We start from the raw sequence: 23,723 nt of genomic DNA on the forward strand, positions 1-23,723 counted from the left end.
CCCAGACCACATGGCACAGGACTGTGTCCAAACAAATGGGGTATCTCCAGTGAGAGAGACGCCACAGCCTCCCTGCGAAATCTGTTCCACTGCTCGGTCACTGCACAATAAAGTTATTCCTCATGCTCAGGTGAAACTTCCTGCGCATTAGTTTCTGCCCATTGCTTCTTCCCCTCTTGCTCAGCACCACCGAGCAGAGCCTGGTTCATCCTCCTGGCACCCTTTCCCCCCCTTTCGGTATTTAACCACATTGATGAGGTCCCCTCTTAGTCGGCTCTTCCAGCGAACCTCTCCGGCAGCAACTACCTCTCTCCCCGGAGGCGCTGCCCGCCGCCCGTGCCGGGCCGGCCCTTCCCAGCCCTTTCCCCTCCCCTTCCGCTCCCCCGTTTCCCGCTGCCGGAAGCGGCCTGGCGCGCGGGGCCTGCCGGGATTGGGCGGGCGGTGGAGTGGCGCGAGAGCGCGGCCCCGCCATCTCCGTGTCGCCGCTGTCCTTCTGCGCCGCTGTCGCCTCCATCGCGATGCCTGCCGCCACGAGCCCGGCCGCGCCTGCTGCGCAGGAGGCGCTGGAGATCGCCGGCCGCATCATCGACCGGCAGATCCAGGATGACCGCTGCTATCCGGACTTGTCGGAGCTGCTGGCAGTGCCGGCGCCAGGTGAGCGAGGAGCGCCCGATCGGGGTCCCTGTGGCTCCGGGCCCTGCCGCGAGGCGGCCTCGGCCGGCGCGGCCCGGCCGGACACGCGTGCGGTCTGTGGGCCCTGCTCGGGGACTGGGGCCGGGTGTGAGGAGCCGTCTTCGTCTTGGGGTGGGGCCGTGCTGTGTCCGCTTCAGTGCGCAGGTGAGTTGTGGATATGAGCACAGTAGGAGGGCAGGAGGGATGGGCTTCAGGTGCCTCCTGTCCCTCTGAAAAGTGACAGGTGACGGCTCTAATTTTCCATTTTTTTTTGGGAAGTCCCGTGTAGAATGCTCTTGTGGTAGCCATGTGCCCCCCACCATGCCTAAGTTACAAGCAGCCTGGAAACTGTCTTAACATTCACTTTTTTTTTTTTTTTTTTTGTCTGCAGCTTTGTATCACGCTTATGGTATAAGATGTACCTCCTCTCACCAAAAATTCGTTTTGTTCTCATTAACACATGGAGGCAGCATTTCCTTCTCCATTAGTGCTGACTGGCTGGCAAAGTGGGCTCCTCGAGGCATTCTAGTAGTATATATCCAGAGGTGGCCGGATGTAAACAAACAGTATCTGTGTTCTGTTGTGCAGTGATGGCGTGGCCACAGTGTAGCTGCTCTGCACAGCAAACAGTGGGTTTTTTAAGTTGGCACTGGGAGTACAGGCAGCCTTTCTAGGTGGAGGAGTATGCTTCTGGCTTGTTCATGTGAATGTCTGACCATACAATGAAAAAAGCATTGCAGGGTATCACAGAAAAAAAGGGGTAAAGAGTAGGCTGGAGTCCTGGTGAGTTATTATAGGAGCTTGTTTGCAAATCTGTTTGCTCTTATCACATTTGAGACTTAAGATTTATTGTTTGTGGTTTTGTTCCTACAGAAAACTCTGTCTACACGTATCTTGTGGGTAGTGATACTTATATGTATAAAGTCTCTGCAACATCAAGGCATTTGATTTTTTTTTTTTTTTTTTTTTTTTTTTTTTTTTTTTTTTTTGTTCTTACTTGCAGGTAGCCCTACCGTATCTGGTATGTCAGATATGGATTATCCTTTACAAGGACCAGGTTTGCTGTCAATACCCAACCTTCCGGAAATCAGCTCAGTCCGCCGAGTCCCACTTCCACCAGAGCTAGTGGAGCAGTTTGGACGTATCCTTATGTAAACAAATGTCCTAGATTGTGTAGGAAGTAATATTAAGAATATTAAGTAATAAAAGAAGCTTTCCTCCATATTTTTCTTCCCCAATCTTTTTGTCAGACTCCCAGCAAAATACTTCAATGTTATTCAGGTTCTCTTAATAACACTCTTAAGTGGTAACAAGGGGCATTTGTGTAGAGTTGTTGGTAGAATTGGTTTCTAAATTAAGAATTTTGAAGTATGCAGTTTGTGTAATACTGTATTTTAATGATTCTTTTAAATGCTCTGAAGACGATTTTGCCGTTACTACCCAAAATGCATTTAATCTTTACATCAGCAGTGCTTCAGATATGCAGTGCAATTGTATGATGGGAGTATTTCCAGAGATAAGCAGAGCTTGGCTGACCATCGACAGTGATATCTTTATGTGGAACTATGAGGATGGGTACGTAAAAGATGCATTCCTGATGTTGTTCTATTGGTATTATACCAGAAGTAAGCAATTGGAGCAGTGGGAGATTGTTTGCAGGAAGCATGGAGGTGTGCTGTTCAGTTTAACTGATATTAATTCCTTTTAGGTTTTACTAAAACTTTTGAATAGTAAGTGTATAATTATCTGTAAGAGTTAGTAATATTGCTGCCAAATCATCTACAGGGGAGAGAAAGAAAAATGTATTTGCTTTGGGTCTGACATATCTAATATCCTAAAGTTACCGCTCTTCTTGTGCAAAGACTTTGCAGGTACTGAGAAAATATATAAAAACACCTCTAATTGATTAACTTTTATAAGTAGATTTTGTAAGTACTGAGATGCATGTGCAGTGGCCAGTCATTCCCACAATATTCCCACAATGGTATTTATTATATTACTAATAGGGCATTAGTATTTTGAAGTATTGTGATTGAAGCTCTCCATCCTTGCTTATTTTATGGGTAAAACTAAAAATAAGTTCAGTACATTTTGAAATGGCATTGATCAGTTTGTAGTTTGCATGTTTACTTCTTTATTTGCCCACATAGTAAGCATTTGTGTAGTAAGAATTGCTTTGTACATATTGTTGCATTTCCTAAAGAACCCAAAATTCAGAATAGCTACTGTCTATATATTTACATTATGTCAGAGTGTATGATATACATTCACCAAAGAAAACAGTGCTGCATGGGGTTAGTGATAGTAAGGAAGAAGTTGGGAATTTTTGCATCAGGTAATTTTCATGGGGGAAAAAAAATCCCATGTGATTTTCTTCTCTTGATGTTAATCAATATTGCAGATGCTGCATTGTGTAATTCGGAATAGACTGTATGAATTAACAAAATCCAAAAATATACTGCAGTTGGATTTGGTTTGAAAATCAATCATAGGAGATTCAAGCAACTCATGACCTGCTTTCACTGAAAGTGAAAGGTGTATATGGCTTCAGAGTGTTGCAAAAGCATTAATAATTTTTAAAAATATGTGGATTTTATTTACTTTGTTATTATGTAATGTTATATGACAAATTTCATGCAGTTTTTTGTTTGTTTATTGACAGAGGAGATCTGGCTTATTTTGATGGTCTCAGTGAAACTATTCTTGCAGTGGGCCTTGTAAAGCCAAAGGCAGGTAAGGAGTATTATGACAGAGATTAGAATTGGACAGTACTGAACTTTCTGTCTATTTTTTTCAGTCTTCACTTATATATTCATTTGTATTTTATACAAAAAATGCAATGTAAGGTAATATAAAAGCCAAAATATCAAACCCAGTTTCAGGGTTGGATTCAGTGGTCCTGGTGGTCTTTTCCAGTGTCAGCGATTCTATGTTATGTGTAAATCTGTGGTTTGTGTGTATATATATATATGTACACACAGACTATATGGGATTGATTTGATTTTAGAAACATTAAAAATTAATTATAAGCCAAAAATAATGTGTAGTTTAACAATTATTTTCGCTTATAAGCTTGCATTTTTTTGCCACATTATGCTTTAGCATTTGTACTGTTTACAAATTTATATATTTAAGTGATAATTTCCATGAGATTCTGGTTTCTAGCCCTCCCAGTCATTTCAGTACCTACTGCTAAGATAACATTAAAGTCAAAGTTGAATTGGTAAATGAGTTGAGTTTAAAAGAAGCATGCTGATAAGAGAAATGTTGTTTTAAAGATCCTGTTCCTCATGAAGTGGAAGTCAAGCTGCTGGCTGATACTCCTTCCTAATTCTAGAATTCCACAGATCATTAGGCTTAACATATGACTATTCAGTTTAATCAGCTGATGTGGCTTTCCAATGGATTTATTTGCTTACATAATTGTGATCAGTAAGGTGCAAGCTGAAATTTTCTTTTTTTATTTAGGTATCTTCCAGCCTCATGTACGACACTTACTTGTTCTGGCTACTCCTGTGGATATTGTGATTTTAGGACTTCATTATTCTAATATACAGTCAGGTAATTCTCTCTTCTCCTGTATTCCCAGTGTGTTAATTCCCATGTGTATTTACACATGGCAGTTTTATTAGTAGTCATTCAAAAAAAATTAAAAATCCATGTGTGTGCCAAGTGCCTTGCTAGTTTTTAAGTCATGTTACAAGCAGGGAAGATGATTTTTATTGTGTGTGCACTTACTGAATCGTGGACTCCATGAGAAGCATTAAGTTTTATTACTCATGTATTTAATGTCAAAAAAGCTTTTGAAACAGGTGCTCCTGTTAATTAAACAGCATGTTGGAGAGGGAGAGAAGATAGCTGCATGAATCTTGAAACTCTAAATAGAGATCATTCACTTTGTTGGCATTTGTATTCCAACCACAAAAATTGAGAACGTGATAGCATGTTTTTATGCCATATATACTAAGAGAAAAAAATGTTTGGTGAAAGTGAAAGAACTATACTACTTTTTTTTTTTTAAAAATATGTCAATGAGAAAGAGAAAACAAGTAGAAACCTGTGTTTTGGACTTGGTATGATTTAGAGGAGAGAACAGTCTATAGAAATGAAAAACATTGCATTTCCTCGGAAACCTACATAGAATGGATTTGCTACTCTGCAGTTCACATTGGACAAAAGCTGTTCAAGAATATGTTCATAACTATGAAATTTGCTGTAATTTTTTCCTGTTTCTGAAATGTTTCTTATCACAGACCTGTAGTATTTATTAAAACAGCTTAAAAACTAAAGAGGATTTAAGTTTTTTTGTTTACTGAAGGTGCTGGATCACTCAATGACAGCATGTCTGGAGGAATGCAGCTGCTACCAGATCCTCTGTATTCACTCCCTACTGACAACACCTACATCCTGGCAATCACATCCACTGATAACGGAAGGATCTTTCTGGCAGGAAAAGATGGCTGCTTATATGAAGTAGCATACCAGGTGACTGTGGGTTTTACACACAGGCTTTTTTCATTCTTCCACTGTTGTGAGATCTCAGCAATAATAGTTAAAAAACATGTCTCTTTTCTTCTGTAATTGTGTTGCATGTCTTGGTTGCACAACAGCTTAGGGTAGATGCATTTTCTTTGAAGTAGTATTTATGTGGGGAATATCAGTGCAGTATTGGTCGACTTTAAAAATTTAAATTGCAACATCTGCACACTTTTTTTTATGCAAAATTTTCGTTTTAATGATCACTGTTTTCTTTCCATTTAATAACACATCCTTGTTCAATTAAATCAGTAGTTTGCAGTTAGATGTTTACTTGTTTTTGTACTCATCCTTTGAATGACTTTTTTAATATCGCTCCTAGTTCAGTTTTTGTTTTGCTTTTTCTTTCAATGTTGTATTTGTTTTAAATTGTAGGCTGAAGCAGGCTGGTTTAGCCAGCGCTGTAGAAAAATTAATCATTCAAAGAGTGCGCTGTCTTTTCTTATTCCTTCGTTGCTACAGTTCACATTCTCAGAGGATGGTAAGTACTGATATTAAAGTTCTTATTAGCCAATAATTTAATGTAACCTTTTAAATAATGCTACCAAGAAGCCAGTCTGAATATTTTGTTTACTCAGAGCACTTAGTTATTGTCAACGATACTTGCAGTGGTTGATTATTAGAAAAGAATTGCACAGAGGTTCCAGATGACTGGAAGTAGCCATTGTGATGCCCATTCACAAAAAGGGTTGGAAGGAGGATCCTGGCAATTATGGGCCAGTTAGCCTGACCTCAGTAACTGGTAAGGTAATGGAGCAGTTTATATTGAGTGTAATCACACAGTATTTACAGGATGGCCAGGGTATCAGACCTAGCCATCAGGGGTTTAGGAGGGATAGGTCCTGTTTCACCAACCTGCTCTCCTTTAATGACCAGGTGACCTGCCTGGTGGTTGCAGAAAAGGCTGTGGATGTTGTTTATTTGGACTTCAGCAAGGCCTTTGACACTGTTTCCCACAACACACTCCTGGAAAAGCTGGCAGCCCATAGCTTGGACAGGAGCACTCTTTGCTGGGCTCGGAACTGGCTGGATGGCCGGGCTCAGAGAGCGGTGGTGAATGGTGCTGCATCCAGCTGGGGACAGTCACCAGGGATCTGTTCTGGGGCCAGTTCTGTTCAATATTTTTATTGACAACATGGATGAGGGTATTGAGTCTTTCATCAGTAAATTTGGAGATGACACTAAGCTGAGAGTGTGTGTCAGTGTGTTGGGAGGTAGAAGTCCAAGTGCTGAGTCCTGCATTTTGGCCACAATAACCCCCTGCTATGCTACAGGCTGGGGATGGTGTGGCTGGACAGCGCCCAGGCAGAAAGGGACCTTTACTGGTCAACAGCCAGCTGAACATGAGCCAGCAGCGTGCCCTGGTGGCTAAGAAGGCCAATGTAATCCTGGCTTATATTACAAACAGCGTGGCCAGCAGGAGCAGGGAGGTCATTCTTCCCCTGTACTTGGCACTGGTGAGGCCACACCTTGAGTCCTGTGTCCAGTTCTGGCCCCTCAGTTTGGGAAGGATGTTGAGACGCTTGAGCACATCCAGAGGAGGGCAGTAAGGGTGGTGAGGGGTTTGGAACACAAGCCCTGTGAGGAACGGCTGAGGGAGCTGGGGATGTTTAGCCTGGAGAAAAGGAGACTTAGATGTGACCTTATCTATCACTCTCTACAACTTCCTGAAGGGTGGTTGTAGCCAGGTGGGGGTTGGTCTCTTTCTCCAGGCAGCAACTGACAGAACCAGAACTGACAACAGAACTGACAGGACACAGTCTCAAGCTGCGCCAAGGGAAATAGAGGTTGGATATTAGGAATAAGATTTTTATGGAAAGAGCAATAAAGTACTGGAATGGTGTGCCCGGGGTGGTAGTGGAGTCACCATCCCTGGATGTATTTAAAAAATGACTGGATGTGGCACTCAGTGCCATGGTTTAGTTGAGGTGTTAGAGAAGGGGTTTGACTCAGTGATCTAGAAGGTCTCTTCCAACCTAGTGATTCTGTGAAATCGAGACAGATTTTGTGTTTAGTTCAGGATGTAGATAGCAAAGCCTGAAAAAATTGACATTTCTTTGACATTTCTAACTAAAGTGAGTGATATGTACTACAAAATTAATATGTGCTTAGTGGTATCACCATGAACATGAAAAATGTATAAGTGAATAATCTTACCTGCTTTCACTGCTATTTTGAAATTACAGTTTTTTTCTCTGGGATTTTTTTTTGTTGTTTGTTTACTAGCAGTTATTTTAGTTGATTGATGTTTTAAATCCCTTACAGCAGCAGTCCTGTATGAAAGTGCAGGTTTTGTGAACTTACAGTTCATTATTTCAGACATTCTGTCCTAAACTTGCTTTCCCAAGCCCAGTGTTGATTTGCTGGTTCTCCCTTTTTTTCCTCCCTCTCCAGATCCTGTAGTTCAAATCGCCATTGACAACTCTCGAAATATCTTGTACACCCGCTCAGAAAAAGGAGTCCTGCAAGTATGTGACTTCTTATGACTCTTTGGTCTGTTATTAATGTGTGTAATAATGTACAGGTACCTCTGTAAGTTTACCTCAATGCCTGAGAATTCTCTGTAGGTATGTTAGGCCTCACTTGTGTTTATCTTTTTGTAGCAATGTGTGTGCTGAAGATTTGAAAAGTTTCTTTTCCTAGGAAAGAGTAGCCTCAATTCTGTGGAAGCATGAGTACAAAATAAAAATACAGCTTGAGTTACTTTTTGATTAGTGAGGCTAAATTTATTAATTCATTCATAAATCACTAAGCTGTGTTATTGAATTGCAGGTTTATGATTTGGGGCAAGATGGTCAAGGAATGACTAGGGTTACTTCTCTTTCACAAAATGCTATTGTTTCTGCTGCAGGGAGCATTGCCAGGTATGTTCATGACAATATAAAAGGATTTAAGACCCATAGTTTCACAATACAATTTTGAAGAATTTGCCTGTTTATTTGGATTAAAAGTGTATTGGGTTTTTTTGTTTTATTTTTCAGAACAATTGATCGTTCTGTATTTAAGCCTATTATTCAAATAGCAGTGATTGAAAATTCTGAATCCATAGACTGTCAACTACTAGCAATCACACATGCAGGTAAAAAAAAAAAAAAAAAAAAAGCAAATTCCGCTCTACTTAAACTGATAAATGGTATCTGCACAGTTTGTGACCTTTCTTATCTTTTGTTCAGGTGTCCGACTATATTTTAGTACGTCACAATTTAAACATCCAACAGCTCGTCCTTCCATGTTAACCTTGGTCCATGTCCGTTTGCCACCTGGATTTTCAGCTTCTTCGAATGTAGAGAAGCCTGCAAAGGTTCACAGAGCTCTTTATAGCAAAGGTAGGCAGTGGAGCATGGCTCAAATGAGATTATTTTTTGTGTGTGACAGTCACAATTACTTTGATTCCTATAAACATCTGTTTTACCTTTAAGATGGCAAATGGTATTAAAAGTGACCTTTTGAAGTACCATATGGCATACAAATCCAGGAGTTATCATTTGCTGTTCAGACTGTATGATAATGACTTAAAGGTTGAGTTTTGCTAAGGTTGGAATGAATTAATGAGTTTGCATTTAATGCATGATGATTGCTTCTAATATGGACTTACTATTGCTGTTCTTGCTAGGAGTCCTGCTGATGGCAGCTTCAGAAAATGAAGATAATGACATCCTGTGGTGTGTCAATCATGATTCTTTCCCTTTTCAAAAGCCAATGATGGAAACACAGGTATAAAGCAAACTTCTTTATGATTTTGATGAAATCTAGGTATTATGTTTTCTTTCCTAATAACAGATGCCTGAATAATACTGCCTGAAAGAAATAAGTAGGTGACAAAAAATTTTATGTGGAGTTTGGAAACTCTCACAAAGCTGAATGAGCCTCTCTTAGTAGGGATCCCTAGTTCAAACGTGCTTTTCTAGCTTGACGTCAAAAGCATCAAGCTTTTGTATGCACAATCATACAGTATTCTAGCTGTATGTCAAAAGCAATTACCTTAACTTCTAAGACTTGACTTCTAATTAATATATTTGAGAATACTGTTGTCTGTAGTAATGCTGCATATTGTGCACAAGTGCAGAAAAGCATGGCTCTCTGTCCATAATGGTGTTGCTCAGTATAAAAGTTGTTTAAAATGTAGATGCTAGAAACTTTGTGATTCCTTATTTAAACTTACATGCCTTATTTAAACTTATATGTCTTCATTATTTAACGGGGGGACGGTTTCTGACTTTCATTTTTGTTATGTAAGTGAGTTTATAAGAGAAGTTTGGAGAGGGTTAGTTGCCTTATGTGTCAGTTCAGGGAAGACATATTTCATCTCTGAAAGACATTTCAAGTCTTCTGCTGAGGTAGAGGAGAGATGTGTCAAAAATAGTGTTACTGAAGAAATAGCAGAGTTGGAGTGAATGAAGTGACTATGTAAGTTAAAAGCTTCAAAGTCAGGTTTTGATTAATCTGCTGTTTTAGTTAATAACTTACAAAGGAACTTTATAGTTGTTTCAGATCCCTACCCTGCAAAAACTTAGACATTAATATCCCAAGTGCCTACCTCTTTTTTCCCAAGGCATCTGACAGCAACAGACAGCTAGATTTCCCAAACAAAACTGCTGCCTGTTCTTGAGCAGCAATTCTTACTGGTTAGCATACATAGTTTTCTGGAATGTCTTCACTAGTATATGTCACTTCCTGAGTTATATTTGAAGTACGGCTGCCAACTGCAAAAGTCTTGTAAACCTTTTTTAATTCAGTTGCAGCTTTTTTTGATTTTTTAAAGAAAACTTTCAAACTAATTATGCTTACAGTGCTTAGTTCTAATGTGATTAGTAGATGGTTGCTGTTTATATTGTAGCAGCCTTACTTTGGAAGTTGTTTTACATTGAAATGTAAAACAATATCCCATTACCCAAAAAAAAGCAATATATTATTCCCTTTCTCTAAAAAGCAGCAGTGTATATATAACTGTAAATTTGGTGGTAACTTTCTTTTAGACAGCACAAGAACTTATTTTTGTTGGGTTCTGTTGTGTGAGGAGCAGATTCTATTCTGTGTAATTTTAAATGGTAAATAGTAAAACATTACCATGGATGTGCAAAACCCATTTCTGCTACCAAAATGTGGATAATATCTATCTGTTGCTCAGATGACGACCCGTGTTGATGGACATTCCTGGGCTCTTTCTGCTATTGATGAATTTAAAGTTCAGAAGATTGTAACACCACTAAATAAAGACATTATTCCCATAACTGATTCACCTGTTGTTGTGCAGCAACACATGCTGCCACCTAAGAAGTTTGTTCTGCTTTCAGCCCAAGTGAGTAAGAGTATTACTTTCCTTGACATAGGTTACCAGAAGAATTAAGTATGAAATTGGACATCTCATCTAAACCTATACATGATTCATTTTAGTTAACGTTTTAAGGATTATATTTTGAACATGAAAAGGAATCAGGAGAAGATTGCTGGAACTATCTATACCTATTTTAAATTTACTCAAAGGTTTTAGATCAACTTACTATATACAGTGTATTAGTAGTTTTTGTTGCTCTCCAGAAACCTTTGCAGATACAAACATGATTCTTTTACCCTTGGTTATGCTCTTGATTGCATGACATTGAAACAGTCACTGTCTGCCCAGAAAAATAGTTCAAGTAAATATTGTTGGCAATTGAAATTTGAATTTAGAATTTCTTACTTGTCATAGAAAAAGTCCCAAAAGGGTTTTTTTGAGAGCATTTTAGAAAACAAACCCACACAAAGAAAGAAGTGAACTTGCCTACTTTTCTGATTACGTTTAGCAATATTTTTGGCACTCAACATCTCAACCAATAGGCTATTTAAAATAGTGTTTAAATATTAATGTCTTGCAAACTCTAAACCTGAAAGCTGCATTTGTTTAATAGCAGCTGTTTTGTTAAGGGCTTTAATTGGACCTTTTCCAGTAGCTAGTTTGAATGCAGGGAAGGTGATTAATGTTAAGTCTTACCATGCGTTGAATTCTTCAAGGATTTTTCTTCCAGGCAGTTTTCAGGATTTGCAAGACACACAAAGCCTTTCTTTTCTGTGTATACTTGTATATGCTTAAATGCATATAAGCATATACTGGCTTGCTCATATGGTTATATTCTATGCTTCGTGTTAGGCTAAGAATAGCATTTAAAAAAAAAATTAACTCAGTTTGTGGAGAGTTTGTAATAATTGCAGCACTTGCCTGCCTTTCCTTGATTCGGTAGTGGTTGGGAATTGGGCTTTGGGCACCAGGTACATTTATATCCAGTGGTGCTCTGGAGGAAAACTCAGAATGCCAAAGATAAATGTCATGGAGATGGGTGTGTTGTGATGAAGCAGAGTAAAGATAACTTTAGTCTAACTTGCTTTGCCTTACTTTTAGGGAAGCGTTATGTTTCATAAACTCAGACCTGTTGATCAGCTGCGGCATCTGCTTGTGAGCAATACAGGTGGAGATGGAGAAGAGATTGAGAGATTTTTCAAGTTGCATCAGGTAAGAGCTTTTGATGTGTTATGAAAAATGGAAGACTTGTCACCTTTCTGTTGTTGCTGCAACATTCTGGTCAATGTTTCATTTACCAATTACAGTAATTGGTAAATTTTTCTTTAGAAAAATATCATATAGAGAAATAATTTCTCATTTTATGGTATCTAAAACTAAGTATGTCATTCACTTTCCCTGAAATTCCTATATCTTGTATGCAGAAGTGTAGTACACGTCTTAGTTTAGAAAGAAGTTCATCTGAGAGCAGGAGAGGAAGAGTTTCTAAAAAAGTTGAATTCCTACCACTACAAGGGATTTTTTTTATTTTGAAGGCCAGTAGAAATGTGTGTAGTTGGTCTGGATATTCTGTTTTATTAGCAGCTTGAGATAAACAAGAAAAAAGCAGAAGCTTCGTTATTGTGGATTGTAATTTTAATATTACTAGTATTGTGTAGTATCTGTAGTGGGTGTTCATTGTAATATATTCTCTTGTGCTTGGAAAGGACATAATTGGTATTGTAACCACTTATTAGAACATCCAAACACTGATTTTTACCAGTGTTTTTTCTTCAAACACAATTGTAATTTATGGTTTTCTGTTTGTAGAAATTGCATGAATCTTAGTCATATTTAAATGTCAGGCATGGAGATTGTTCCCTACCAGTAGTAGCACCGAGTTTGCAAAAACTGTATAGCAAAAACTTACCTGATACAGTGGAATAACTTGCTAGGGTTCACTTGTCTATAATTTGGAAGACCTGAATTCCCTGGCTTCTAAATAAAATAATGCAGAAAGTACTTACTGTTTTAGTTATTGAGGAATGTAACGTCTATAAATTTCTTACCTGTTGCCCTGTTTTTTAAAAGTGTTTTCTTTTATAGTTTTTTTTGAAAGTTTTGAAGTTCTCATAAAACTTCTTTAACCTTCTGATAATGTTTACATATTGAGAGTCAGAGTTCCCACACAATTTCATGTATAAATAGAATAGTTTACTTATTTCTCTGTGAGTGGAGAGAAATGATTGATCCATCTTTGGACAGGTGTGGTTGGAGAGGTGGTGATTCCATCCTCCAATCTACGGTCACCTTTGGAATTCTGTAGATACCAGACGTTTGAATAAAACGGGGGCTTTTTCTCTTTTGAACTTAACCAAGCTTCTCCGTACTCATTTTGTGTCCAATAGCGACACTTACCAACTTGCTATAAGACAGTATGCTAACATTGTAATATGCTCTAGGAGGATCAGGCCTGTGCCACTTGCCTTATTTTGGCCTGTTCTAATGCTGCATATGATAGAGAAGTGTCTGCCTGGGCTACTCGAGCATTCTTCAGGTAAGTTTTCATTCTGTCTGTCCTTCTGAATATTATGCTCAGGACCACTACAGTCACTAAACATGTGTACAGGCTTTTTAACTTGCTGCCAATTCAGGGCATGGTGAATTTTGGTTATAGGCATTGATGGTTTTGGTGGTGGTGGTTTTGGGCTTTGTGGCTCTTTTTTTTGGTTGGTTGGTTGCTTTGGCTGTGGTTGTTGCTGTTTAGTTTGGTATGTTTTTTCCAGTACAATTTAAGTGATGAAGTATGAGCTTCCACTCTGGAGGATTAAATTCTAACTTGTGTATCTCAAGTGCTGCATATCCTTGGTATGGTGCAAGTATGTGTATTTGCATTAGCTGCCTTAAAGAAATCAGTGTAGATAGTCACAAACTTGTTTGGGTTGAAAGAGGCCTTAAAGATCATCTTGTTTCAACCCTTCTGCCTTGGGCAAGGATACTGCCCACTAGATAATGTTGCTTAAGATGCCATCCATCCTGGCCTTGAATACTTTAATGAATGGAATATCCTGTCTTTGGCCAACCTCTTCCAGTGCCTCATCTACCTCACAGTAAAGAAATTTTTTGTAACACCTAACCTAAATCTCTTTGATCTTTTAGTTTAAAATCATTCTTCCTCGTCCTATCACTATCTGCTCTTGTAAAAAGTTGTTCTCCCTTGATTTTTATAAGACACCCTTAAGTCCTGGAAGGTGCTATAAGGTCTCCCCAGACTCTTCTCATCTGCTGTCTGAACAACCGCAGCTCTCAGTCTGTCTTCACAGCAGACCTGCTCCAGCACCCTCATGGTCTTCATGGCCTCATGTGGACCTGCTCCAGTGAGTCCAAAGTCTTTTCTTGAAGTGAGGACCCCAGAGCTGGATGCAGTGTGGGTGTGCATATGGGGTATCTCAAAGACAGGGTGGAAGGGGAGAATCACCTTACCACTCCTCTATTGATGCAGCCCAGAATAGTGTTGGCTTTTTGGGCAACACTATTTTTTTTTTTGTTTCTTTATTTCCCTCTCTTCATCCATGAGAACCCCTAAGTGTTTCTCCACAGGACTGCCCTCAATGAGTTTTTTTTCCCCAGTCTGTGCTCTGTAGGGCAGTGCCCTGACCCAGGTGCAGCACCTTGCACTTGGCCTTGTTGAACCTCATGAGGTTCTTGTGACCTTATACTGTGGGTCTCTTGGCTGTCCTCACAGGGAGAGAAAACAGTTTTTGGTAAGATAATGGCTGTTGACAGATAAAATGTGCAGCCTGGAGTGTTGTGTTCCCAAAACTTACTAGTTCCTTGCCAAAACTTGTGCAGATGTTAAAGTCAGTAAGCTGTTTCCAGTAGGTTGTGAATAGTTGCTCTTTATAAAATTCAATTTTATCACAAAATAAAAGACAAAATGTGGATTATAACTCTGGAGTTAGCAAGGGAAGACATAGCAAATTGCTTATGTAATACTGTAGGGTAGAGATTAATAGAAATTACTTGTGGGTGATAGAAAGACAACCATGGGTCATCTCAACTGTGCCCTTCTTTCCACTTCCCTGTAGAAGCAAACCTTGAAAAGATGCTGAAGCATAAGCCTGACTTTGGAATTTATAAATTTCTCTTAAAAACTATTCTGGGATTTTTATTCCCTGTTTTAAAAGAACCTCAAAATTGCTGTTAATCCTCAAAGGCATGAAAACTGAATAGGCTGTGTATGACATGTTGAGAATTTTTGGTTTTGCAAACTTTAGGTATGGTGGAGAAGCACAAATGAGATTTCCATCAGCTCTGCCTCCTCCCAGCAATGTTGGACCTATTTTGGGTTCTCCTGTTTCTGCAGGTATGTAGCAAGCATTTCATAGTCCTGGACAGGTTTTTTTTTTTCCTTGAATATGTTGTGTTTTGTCTTCTCAAAAGTGCTTGTGTTCTTTTTGTCTGAAATAGACTGTGTTTTTCACTTACTGGCTAGTTAATGACAAGAGCTTTTTCTATTTCTCTTGAGTGGTTTTTTGATTTAGTGAGGGGGTCATTGTCTCAAATGATGTGTCCATAATGCATAATACTCTGTTAAGACACTGTGAAGAGGGTATACATTTGTTACTTCCAGAGTCATTTCAGCAGCCAGAGAACAACTTATGAATAATGTATTTGAGACTTCAAGAAATTTAGTTGGTTGCTGTGTAGATATAACAGTATCTTCCTACATTGTAATTGTCATGCCTCTACAGATACTGCTTATGAGAAGGAAGAAGAAATTTGATCAAGAAATGAGCTAGTCATTTGGAGTGATTTCTGTTTAACAGCTGTCGTCAGCATTTGGTTTCTGCTTACTTTTCTCCTCCGAACTTGATGCTTCTTGGAGTGAAGGCCTTTTTGTACTTTCAAATTCACTTAAATTTCTACAGTTGCTGTAGAAATATATACATTACTCAATTTCAGATTGGAAGGGTTTTTAAAAAATAAATTCATGATGATGAGTTTGAAATTCTGATTGAAATACTGAATTAAATTAATGACTGTTTTTTATCTAGAACTCATTAATGCATAAGATCCTCTTCCTTAATCTGACATGTGGCATTCAGTTTTACACAACAGACTTGGGAAATAAGCTTGTTTGCCTGAAATTCAAAGAAATTCCATTTCATTACCATATTTTGATATGTATCCAAATTCCTAAGTATTGCAGAAAAATGTGTTGAGGTGGGATGAAATTTAGGAAAAACAGTTAACCCTGTTTTTCAGAATTCTTAACTCATATTTAAACTCTTAAAAGGAGTGGCTGCTTTTATGAATTAGTGGCATCACTTTCCAACCCTTTTGGTGTGGAACAGTAACAGTTGTGGGCAAGAGCTGAGATAAAGCCTAAGAATGTAAAATTAAATCTGAGTTGGAGAGAATAGCAGCTATGGGAAGAACAGGTGCCAGGAGCAGACTAAAAGTGAAATTAGGTTGTGGGGGAAATGGCAGGAAGCTCTGTAGTCAACAAGGAGACTCATTTTAGGAGTAAATGTATTTTTCCCAAGTCTAAATGTTTGCATATTTTTGTTGTTCTTTCATAAATGCCTCTTTCAAACCTAGTATCAAAGCAGATGTTGCCATTTTGCTTCAGTAACAGGTCCAGGTGGAAGATGGCACCATTCTTCTACTACTTTCTCGGTTTGCTCAAAGGGTAGAGAACTGTCATGTGAAATTCAGATTCTGATATTGTGGATGTCCCATGTGGTGGGTCAGACACTGCTGACAGAAATTCATTCAACCACATCATAATTTTGCATGTGAAACTATATAACAGTAATGTTAGCATTAAAAGGCCAGGTGCCTTTCACTTATTTCCATCTTTTTCCCACTGTTGAAAGTGTAGTCATGCATTTGCATGCTGCTTTTCTGCAAGTTTGTGCTTTGCTGTAGCACACATGACAATGTGCTCTGAGAATGTATTGGCACTGTGTTATCCTCTGTGCTGTTGTGTGTTGCCAGGTTGAGAGAACTGTAGCAAATTAGGCAAAACTGTATCCTTTGATAAAAGCCAAATTTTCAGAGTGCCAGTTTTTCTTGCCTTTTCTGTGATACATCACCTTGTTTGCTAATGGTATGTGGACATTTTTGTAGATGGCCGCACATGCTCCTCATATTTTGAGGTCTTAAGTTAGCTATTTAGACTTAATTTGCAGGAAGAGATGGAGTATTCACAGCTGAACTTGAGGCTGTGGACAGTCTAAGACTTAGTATTTTGAGTTAGCAGTGTTGCTGTAGTGTTTGTACATCTGCCCCACGTAAAAATGAAAAGTAATATTACCAGTGTTCAGCATTCAGAAGGTGACAAACAGCAAAAAATACGTGGGCAATATTATATCCAATGCAGACAACAGATGGTGTGCAATAAATTAACACATGAATGCTGGGAAGAAAATGCTGCTTCAACTGCTCTTTAAGGAAGTCTATCCATTTAATTGACTTGTGGAGTGTTGGTTGATAAGTGAGCGCAATTTGATACATTACTATAAACAAAACATTTGAAGTCTTTGATTTAACAACTTTGCTGCTTTTGTGCAGATATTTTATGGCGTAGATTTGGGAGGGGGCAAGTTTGGATTGTATTTGACAGCCTTATCTTTATTTCTTTTCCCTTCTTAGGTTCCCCTTTGACTGTTGATAGTCCATATTCTAATCCTAGCATTTTGACATCTGGGCAAGGTAACACCTTCTCCGTTTTTATTTATTTCTTTTTTAAGTAGGCTTTTTCATTGGTGTTCAAATAAAAGTGTTCAAAAGTAATACTTAGCTATTTTTACCCTAGGTTTACAACCTCCTGCTATGTCAACTCCCATTTTTCCTCCTGGAAATTCCATGTCTCACCCTGGTACATCCATTAGTGGAATGATGGGTCCTGAGATAGTATTTTCTGGAAGACACAATGGCATCTGCATATACTTTGCCCGGATTATAGGGTGAGGTCTTTGTAAAAAGAGATTCTGTCACTCAATTTGTTTCATAGCTTTTCTTTGCACTAATACTTGTAGGTGGTGCATTCTATAGTAATAGCATTTAAATTGGAAATTAGTAAATTTTAATGTTGTATTTGTGAAATACCTGTCTATATAATATGTTGTCTTTGCATCTCTTAATAATAGTACATTCAGTGAATGCCTAGGGCAGAAAAGTTGCTTAGATACTGAGCCTGCAATCAAGTACATAAACAGAACTGTGAAATCTCCAGGTTTAGTTTTCAAACCTAAACTCCTACTGAAGGACGAAACAGAAATGCAGAAGGACTTAAAAAATCAAAGCCCTACCTTTAATTTCTATGAAGAATGTTTAGTCAGAATGCTCAAGTCAGAGCAATGAAGCAGGACTAAAGATTCTGTTACCTTGGATTTTGAGCCCTAAACAACCCAAGCAGGAACAGAATTCTGCATATGTTGGTGATCTCTCTCCATGCTGACTGGGAAAGAAATTTTTGTATGAGACTTGTTTACACTGTATTTCCTGGGAATCATATTCATCTATAGTATTTGAAAGTGTCAAATTTAATTTAATTTACCTTTTTAGATCTGGAATTTTACTAATTGTTTATATCTGCATTATTCATAATTATATAATGGCTAGCTTTTTTAATATTTAGTTTTCATCCAAAATTATTCCTTATGTTAGACTTTTAGCTTTAAAGTTTTACCATTTCTTTTTCAAGAAATTATACATAGAAGACTTAGAAAAATACTTGGTTAAATGACTTGGCTTTTTTTTTTTTTGTTTTGCAGAAATATTTGGGATGGCAGTATAGTTGTGGAGAGAGTTTTCAAAAGTGGCAATCGAGAAATTGTTGCAGTATGTAAAAGATTATTCTGTGTTCTTAAAAAGTTTCTTTTAGTATTTAAGTCCTTTTAAACTTCCATTCTTAGTTATAAACCATTTGGTACAAAACCCATTGTTTGCAATGTCATTGTTTTCTTAGCTGCTGAGCTCTTAGCTGACAATTAGTTGTCTTTTAAAGCTATTATTTTAAATGGTACATTCTAAAAAACCAAACTAATTTAATCTCAAACTAATTTATCCTCTCTTAATTGCCAATGGCCAGTTTTCTCCATGTTTGCTGATGTCACTTCCTTGATACCCACTTAGGGTTTCTCCATACTCCCTCCAGATAAACCCTAAAAATTAAATGCTTTAGTGATTTGGGATAGTCACTGTAGTTGTGGAAAGATATAAAAAAAAATTAATTGTTTGCCTAACTAACATCTTGCTGTTTCATTTTTTGTCCATGATGAAAATAAAATATTTTCTGGCTGTGGCTGGTAATAGAATCCAGTGCTCAATCCTTGTTCTAGCTTAGAGTTGGAAGTAGTAAAGCATAGCTGATTTAGTTATCTGAGGAACAAAGAAAGTAGCATCTTGAATACTGCGTATCTTCAGAAGATTCCTGCCTCTTCACATGTGTACCATCTCAATGAATGTGGTATAATGAGGTTGTGTTCTAGTGATCTGTTACTAATACAAATTTATTTGTTGTACCCTCTTATTTGTCTTTTCAGTGATCTTAGCTTAAAATTGAAGGTTTTTGGAAAAAGAAGTGTGAAAACACAACTTTCTGTAAAGAAGTTTGCTTTCTTTTGCAGATGGAAAGCAGTGTTCCATCCCGTATGCTGGAATGTGTGCTACAAGAACTAAAAGGTTTACAAGAATTTTTGGATAGAAATTCACAGTTTGCTACAGTAGGAGCACTTGGAAACCCAAGGTATTATTAATTATGGTAAATTTACATGTGTATTAAATGTATTTAATGTCCAGCTTTTGAAAAACTACCCTTAGGTGTTTTGCTGAGTTGAAGTGTTTGTATAGTCTTCAGCTTCAACATTCAGATGCTAAAAATTAGTTTGTTGGATTCATCTTTAAGGGGTTCGGTATTTGTAATCATATTAGCATTTTTGGTTTTTTTTTTTTAATTGCAGTTTCAGCACACCAGCCAATCTACAGCAGAGGCTCCTGGGTTTTATGCGGCCTGATGGTGGAAGTTCTCAGCAAGTCCAGCAGGAACTCCAAAGGAAATATCATGGTATGTAATTATTTTTGAACAGGAAGTATCAAGGAATGGTGCATTTGGATGTTGCCTTTCTCACTTTTCTTGTGAAATCATGTGAATAAAAAGGCCTTCTTTCTACACAGATTTTATGTTAAATATCATACCATTTTTTTTCACATTTACCTGTCTCCTTTTTTCCTTTCTAATGTTCTCCATTGCAGAGAAGATTGTTTTATCTCCTCACTACTGTACTTAGTAGCTGCACAACCATTTATATTTACAAGATAGCATTTATTAAGCAGTTATTTTATGAGACAAGTGAGCAGGATGTCCTATAAAAAAACTACAGTAGTACAGGTTTCCAATGGTACAGTCATTGAAATGTCTACAAAACTTTGAAATATGAGGTCTGTTACATAGCCCATTTGAGTTTTTGTCCTCTTACAGTGCAGCTTTTGCTCAGCACTTGCAGGGAAGTTGGGAAGTGTTACTTCTGCATATATGGAATTGAGGATGTTTGTGGTCCATGTGTGTGTAATCCTGGGCTTTTAATATGTAAAAAAAAGTTTAAAAATTATAAAAAAAATTTTAAATGTAAAAATTTTCTCTAAAATCACAATGTAGGATTTGATAGACCTTTAATATTTTTTTATTTTTTTATTCTTCGCTGAGTTCATAAATCCTTTTGGATTGCTGAATGACACAGTGTAATTATTGTTAACCTCATTTGTGAAGTGTAAACACTTAAAAGTACACACATAAATTGTTGCAGTTATGTTCTGCCTATGTTATAAGTATGAAAACATTATCATTTCAGTTTATATAATACATCTTACCAGATTTAAATGTTGTAGTTTTTGGAGTAGTTGTTGCTTTAAAGGTAGTGTAGACAGTATTGACTACAGCTGTAATTGTAATTGTTTTCCCTACAAGTAAATACAGGTGATCAAACAAAAAGGGAATATGTATGGGTCTAATTTGATTTCTTTTATGTTCATCAGAAATACAATTACAATAGCTATTTTTGAAAAAAAAAGGTAAAAATTTAAGATGTGTAAATCTAGTGCATTTACTTGTTTTTCAGAGAGTATGATTCCTTTGTTGCATAGTTTGAAATAAATGTTAACAGAGGGTTATTTGTTGTGGGGCAGTGTTAACATGGCATTTTATCTCCCAAGAGAGCTAGACAGCATTAATCAACAATGGAAGAGAGAAAAGAATAGAAAGTTAAGGAGGTGGTTACTGAAAAACCTCAAAAACTTACATGCTTATTTGAAACGTGGAACAATTGCTGACAGTCTCTGATTTTTCAGCTGAGGCACAGCTAACTGAGAAGACCTCACTTCAAGGCATCCAGCAGCTTGTTCGCAAAACCTGCCAGGCACTGGCTTTATGGAAGTTGCTATGTGAGCACCAATTCAGTGTTGCTGTAGGTGAGCTTCAGAAGGTAAGATCTGGATAATATGATTTTTGTTTGTGGGTATTAGTCACCTGAATTTCTTTTGCTACCTAAGTATTCCCAAAGGACTATTATTTAAATTAATTGAGAAACATATGAATTTTAAACCACATACAATTTTTTTTATGTGTAGTCACAAATGTTTAAGAGATTCATGTGTATTATTGACATAATCACTCAGTTTTATGCAATTTAAAGGGTCACTAACATTAAACTGTTCTACTTTTATTGATAGTTAATACTGAGTCTCATTTTAGAAATTACTGGTTTTTTACCTTAAGCACATTCTGCAAAATGTTCTAAAAAGCATTTTCCAGCCAAGTAGAATTCACTCTTTCCCTTAGTCTTGGTGAAAGATAGAGAACAATAGGGTAGTAGAGTCCCTGCTCTGTGTAAGTAGGGTACCAGAATGTACCACAGAAAAGCTGAGGTTGGAAGGAACCACTGGAGATCATCTGTCCCCTTTGCAGTGGGGCAGATCATCTAATTGACTCTCAAAGCAGGGGCAGCTAGAGCAGATTGCTCAGGACTGTGTCCAGTAAGGATATCTACAAAGATGAACACTCCACAGGTCTGAGCAACCTGTTCCAGTGTTGAATCGCCTCTACAGCAAGAAAGATTTCTATTCGGATGTATTTTCCTTCACTTCCATTTTTTACCATTGTGCAGTGTCTTGTTACTGGTTACTGCTGAGAAAAACCTGACTCTGCATTCTTTACACTTTCTCAAAAATATTAGTAAGATCCCACATACCACCTTCTAAGCCTCCAGGCTAAATAATCCCAGTTCTTTCAGGCTCCTGGTTTGTGAAGAAGGAAATTAATATAACAATGGGTGCTACTGCTGAGCACCCCTTGCTAATGTCAAATTCGCAGCCAACCATTGAAAAAAGCTATTAATTTGGATACTAGACATTTTGTCCTAAAACTTTATAGGATTATTTGAGTAGTTTTATTTTTTGTTCACAAAAAGAAAAATTTTAAAACCTTATAGAGGTGCAGAAGCTGTTGCTCTTCACAGTGTTGCATTGGGGAGTTTTGAGCAACTTTTATTTGTGTTGGACAAGGAGCTAACTAACTGTTTAACAAGTTGAATGTTTGTGTTCAGTAGATTTAGAGTTTTTGTAGTTGCATTACATGCTGTTAATATCATCTATAGACACTACATAGACAGTACTTAGACCCTTCTGGCAGCTATGTGCACAAATACTTGTAATAAATTCTAAAAAATTAGAAACCTTCAATGTATTTTAATCTTAAAAAGCATAAAGACTTCAGACCTCGAACTTTCCAAATTCCTGCTTTTATTGAATCTGTCATTTTTATTGTTCTGAATATTAAAAACTTTGACAGACTCATAGGGTGTGTATTCTGACAATGCTCTGAAGTAAAAGGAACTGCTAATTCCATTCTTACTGTCAGAGATCTGAAACAGAGGGACACATAGTGAAGATGGCAGAGGAAGTCTGTTAAGAGGAGTTTTCACTGTCCTTCAGCATCCAGGGATCTAGTGCCTTCAGCGGTAGCCCTTGCTTTATTATTTTTATTTTGCTATAAAATGTGTATTTTAAATAATGTATTTTTATGCTGTACCTTGTAGTCATTGGAGTTTTGTATGTTTTTAATTATTAGAAACAGTTAATTATGCTGCTGGAACATTCAGACATTTCTAAATAGGGTCAAGTAAAAGATTTGGTAAACTAATAAAATTCTGTCTCATCTTCAGGAGCTTCAAGAACAGCTAAAGGTTACTGCTTTTAAAGACTTGGTGATTAGAGATAGAGAGTTGACTGGAGCACTCATTGCCTCTCTTATAAACTGTTACATCAGAGATAATGCGGCTGTGGATGGAATCATTGCCCATTTGCAAGATATCTGTCCTCTTCTTTATAGCACTGATGATGCTGTGTGTTCAAAGGTAAGTGCACTTCCAGATTTTACAGCACCAAAGCACAACTTGAGAACATGCACAAACGATGTACATTGGGCAGTAAGTCATTATTATGCTGATGTAGTTTCAGAAGCAGATGAAATAATCAAGTTGTGGGCATATTTTCATCTTTTAATTGATTAATGCTGAACATTACACAAAAATTATTTGAAGCATTTGCAGTTATTTTCATAGTCTCTAAATTCTAATCTGATCTCTCATCTTAACTCTGTGTTCTTTATGTTGATAAAATGTTTTCTTATTCCAGTCTTCCTCAGCATAGTATCTCGGTTTTTGTCCATTCCACAATTTACTGGAATTTGTGGCAGGCAATTGTGTTTAGGAACTTAGGTCTTTGAAGCTTTTAAAATTAATTTGAAACAAGTAACTGGTGAGGAGAGAATAGGAAACAAGTTGGTTAAGTCTTCAGCTCTTCTAATGTTATTGTAGCCTTTCTGCTGGAAACTCAGTGACCAGAGAGTGCTTTTGAGAGGATGGTCTTTCTGCTGTTTCAGCTTTGAAGTATAGAATAATAGCTCATTAATAGTATCCATGATCATGTTAATAATTCCCATTTTGCATTTGTTTTTAGGCAAATGAACTTCTTCAGCGGTCTCGACAAGCTCAAAGCAAAATGGAAAAAGAGAAGATGCTGAGGGAGTCACTGAAAGAGTACCAGAAGATCAGCAATCAAGTAGACCTTGCTAATGTTTGTACACAGTACAGGCAGGGTAAGAGTCAGTTACTGACCATGCTGAATAATTTTGTGGTATCCTTTCATGCTGTCTTTTCTGTTTGTTTTGTTTACTAACTTTCAACTCAGTTTTACA

At 37.6% G+C, this 23,723-nt stretch overlaps 1 protein-coding gene across 2 annotated transcripts in view; it reads left to right on the plus strand.

Moving 5' to 3' along the window:
- The first annotated feature begins 512 nt into the window (after positions 1–512).
- NUP155 (nucleoporin 155) overlaps positions 513–23,723 on the plus strand; it is a 30,646-nt gene continuing 7,435 nt past the window's right edge. The window contains exons 1-24 of one of the 2 annotated variants that reach the window (XM_054002470.1): positions 513–654; positions 1,676–1,813; positions 2,151–2,247; positions 3,335–3,405; positions 4,141–4,233; positions 4,991–5,157; positions 5,584–5,689; positions 7,603–7,676; positions 7,981–8,072; positions 8,190–8,287; positions 8,382–8,534; positions 8,822–8,922; positions 10,337–10,507; positions 11,585–11,695; positions 12,925–13,019; positions 14,740–14,828; positions 17,123–17,182; positions 17,286–17,436; positions 18,247–18,313; positions 19,102–19,220; positions 19,435–19,538; positions 20,819–20,952; positions 22,690–22,881; positions 23,486–23,624. In XM_054002470.1, coding sequence (XP_053858445.1) covers positions 519–654; positions 1,676–1,813; positions 2,151–2,247; positions 3,335–3,405; positions 4,141–4,233; positions 4,991–5,157; positions 5,584–5,689; positions 7,603–7,676; positions 7,981–8,072; positions 8,190–8,287; positions 8,382–8,534; positions 8,822–8,922; positions 10,337–10,507; positions 11,585–11,695; positions 12,925–13,019; positions 14,740–14,828; positions 17,123–17,182; positions 17,286–17,436; positions 18,247–18,313; positions 19,102–19,220; positions 19,435–19,538; positions 20,819–20,952; positions 22,690–22,881; positions 23,486–23,624 — 2,758 coding nt within the window. In that variant the 5' untranslated portion in view covers positions 513–518. The remainder of the gene's footprint in view (positions 655–1,675; positions 1,814–2,150; positions 2,248–3,334; positions 3,406–4,140; positions 4,234–4,990; positions 5,158–5,583; positions 5,690–7,602; positions 7,677–7,980; positions 8,073–8,189; positions 8,288–8,381; positions 8,535–8,821; positions 8,923–10,336; positions 10,508–11,584; positions 11,696–12,924; positions 13,020–14,739; positions 14,829–17,122; positions 17,183–17,285; positions 17,437–18,246; positions 18,314–19,101; positions 19,221–19,434; positions 19,539–20,818; positions 20,953–22,689; positions 22,882–23,485; positions 23,625–23,723) is intronic. The other variant, XM_054002471.1, reaches the window with a different exon arrangement.

This window comes from Vidua macroura, chromosome Z, assembly GCF_024509145.1.
Source record: "Vidua macroura isolate BioBank_ID:100142 chromosome Z, ASM2450914v1, whole genome shotgun sequence".
Lineage (NCBI taxonomy): Eukaryota > Metazoa > Chordata > Aves > Passeriformes > Viduidae > Vidua > Vidua macroura.